The sequence below is a fragment of the Neoarius graeffei genome, chromosome 8 (assembly GCF_027579695.1).
Source record: "Neoarius graeffei isolate fNeoGra1 chromosome 8, fNeoGra1.pri, whole genome shotgun sequence".
Classification (NCBI taxonomy): domain Eukaryota; kingdom Metazoa; phylum Chordata; class Actinopteri; order Siluriformes; family Ariidae; genus Neoarius; species Neoarius graeffei.
The window spans coordinates 89,430,709-89,433,238 of NC_083576.1; the positions used below are offsets into that span (position 1 = coordinate 89,430,709).

General features: G+C 38.6%; 1 protein-coding gene across 1 annotated transcript; it reads right to left on the reverse strand.

Moving 5' to 3' along the window:
* Nucleotides 1–1,255: 1,255 nt before the first annotated feature.
* LOC132889958 (C-C motif chemokine 14-like) lies at nt 1,256–2,171 on the reverse strand. Its single transcript, XM_060926762.1, has 3 exons — nt 2,105–2,171; nt 1,449–1,575; nt 1,256–1,310 (listed from the first exon to the last, which is right to left on the reverse strand). The coding sequence occupies exons 1-3, from the start codon at nt 2,169–2,171 to the stop codon at nt 1,256–1,258; spliced, it is 249 nt and encodes an 82-aa protein (XP_060782745.1).
* Nucleotides 2,172–2,530: the final 359 nt, after the last annotated feature.

Sequence of the window (2,530 nt, forward strand, 5' to 3'; positions counted from 1 at the left end):
CTTCTCCAGCAGATCATGTTTTATGATGTTTTCTGCATGGTATCTGTATTGAAGGAGTGTCTGGCAATGGTGGACATGAACACCAGTTGATCTGATGTCCTTGTGCTGTTCAGGGTCGAGCAGAGGAACAAAATGACACAAAAAAAAGCACCATTTTGGATCAGGAGAGGGCGTTGCATGCCACCAGCTTGGACACAACAACAACTACTATTACTATTAATACAAATATAATAATAATAATACAGGGCAGCACGGTGGTGTAGTGGTTAGCGCTGTCGCCTCACAGCAAGAAGGTCCTGGGTTCGAGCCCCGTGGCCAGCGAGGGCCTTTCTGTGCAGAGTTTGCATGTTCTCCCCGTGTCTGTGTGGGTTTCCTCCGGGTGCTCCGGTTTCCCCCACAGTCCAAAGACATGCAGGTTAGGTTAACTGGTGACTCTAAATTGACCGTAGGTGTGAATGTGAGTGTGAATGGTTGTCTGTGTCTATGTGTCGGCCCTGTGATGACCTGGCGACTTGTCCAGAGCGTCCACTGCCTTTCACCCATAGTCAGCTGGGATAGGCTCCAGCTCGCCTGCAACCCTGTAGAGCAGGATAAAGCGGCTACAGATAATGAGATGAGAATAATAATACAACTTATTATTATTATTCATCCAGGAAACTCAGATGTTTTTTTTTGTTTTTTTTTCCTGAGACACATTACGTTACGTGCTACTCTCCACATTCTTCCCGCGTAGAACACATTTTTATTTCACAGGTAGGACAACTGTAATCATTGTTGCTTTACAGTATATACACTGAGTAACCACTTATCAAGTCCATATCCTCTATAAGTCACTCTGAAGGTAGAACGTAAATAACTATTATACATAAGTTAATACCTTATAAAGGGTGGGTGTGTGTGTAGTCTATACTCGACATATTTACTTATACATCATGTACAATTAATTTTGTGCAGCAACATAAAATGTGTGTATTAAACTCATGCTCCTGAACTTCATGAACACACAGTCTGCTCCTTTCTATAGTCCACACAGAACCAGACCGACCCATCGTTCAACATCAGTTAATACTTAATAAAGTGTGTGCGTCTGTGTGTATTTTATACTGTGCATATTAATGAATCATGCAGTTCACTCAGTGGTGCGTGATACATTTATTTGAGTCTGCATTACATTAAGCATCAGTAACATCCATAAGCATCATAATAAATGGTGTGTGTTGCATCTCAGTTGCAGCATTAAGATGCTTTAAGCTTTTCATTCGATGACGACTTTATGAGCACACAGTCTGTGGAACTTAGGAGTAGTAACACTGAAACACACACATCAACACACACATCAATACAATCTCAATCTACTCTCATCTCATTTAGAAATGGATTTAATTCCCATTTTTAAATTAAAATCCTGGAATTAAACAATAATCCTTGTGTAATTGTCAGATACTCACATGAAGCCTTGCTGTGGACAGCGTGAGTCTGTCTTTTTCACCTTCAGGATCTTTTCAGGAGGAATTTTGCCAGTGAAAAACTCAAAACAGCATTCTCTAGGCTCTGTGAGATGTTTAACAACTGTAGCTGAGTGAGACACAGATGAGGTGATTTAGTCAAATAGAAATTCATAATAAAATAAATGTGCATAAATGTCATATAAAATTATTCATCTTTCAGATCTTCAGTTAATGAAATGTTTTGATATGATCTCACTACTACTACTACTACTACTACTAATAATAATAATAATAATAATAATAATAATAATAATCCAGGAAGCTCTGATCTGTTTTTAGACACATTGCACATTACGTGTTACGCATTGTTCCCGTGTAGAACACATTTTTATTTCACAGGTAGGACAACTGTAATCATTGTTGCTTTACAGTATATACACTGAGTAACCACTTATCAAGTCCATATCCTCTATAAGTCACTCTGAAGGTGGAACATTAATAAGTTTTATACATCAGTTAATACCAAATAAAAAGTGTGTGGGTGTGTTTCTGCATGTGTGTGTGTGTGTGTGTGTGGTTTATACTGTACATATTTACTTCTACTTCACACACAACTATTGTTGTACAGCTACATAAAATGTGTGTATTAAACTCACCAGCATCTGAGTAGAGCCCCATGATCAGGACGAAGCCCAGGACCAAAACCACACGATTCATCTTCATGTTCTCAGCAGGTGCGAAGATCTGCGGTGAGTTTCCCGATAATGTTGCACGTTAAGGCTAAAGGGCGAGTTTAAACACACACTTCAGTAATGAACCTTGTCTCTGTATGTGGTTTTCCCGAACTCACTCAGAAGAAGGATTCTGAAGAGAAACTTTGATTAGAGTGTCTTTGCAGTGTGCAGCCTTGATTTCAGCATTAGTAGTTGCAAAAGGCATTAAGAGTTGTGAAATCCAGTCGATGAGGTCACACGGGGTTCATTTTTAACCAAAAATCTATGAAATATAGTGTTAAAATGTTAATATATCATTTCGTTGTTAAGCATTACATAGATAATGTGGTAATTAATAATTGAAAGTAT

Bases quoted from the DNA above. Each gene is read 5' to 3' on its own strand.
- LOC132889958 (XM_060926762.1), bottom strand. From the start codon at position 2,171: ATGAAGATGAATCGTGTGGTTTTGGTCCTGGGCTTCGTCCTGATCATG. The intron at 1,576-2,104 runs GTGAGTTTAATA...TGTCTCACTCAG, and splicing joins GGGGCTCTACTCAGATGCTG to CTACAGTTGTTAAACATCTC. The intron at 1,311-1,448 runs GTGAGTATCTGA...TGTGTGTTTCAG, and splicing joins TGTCCACAGCAAGGCTTCAT to TGTTACTACTCCTAAGTTCC.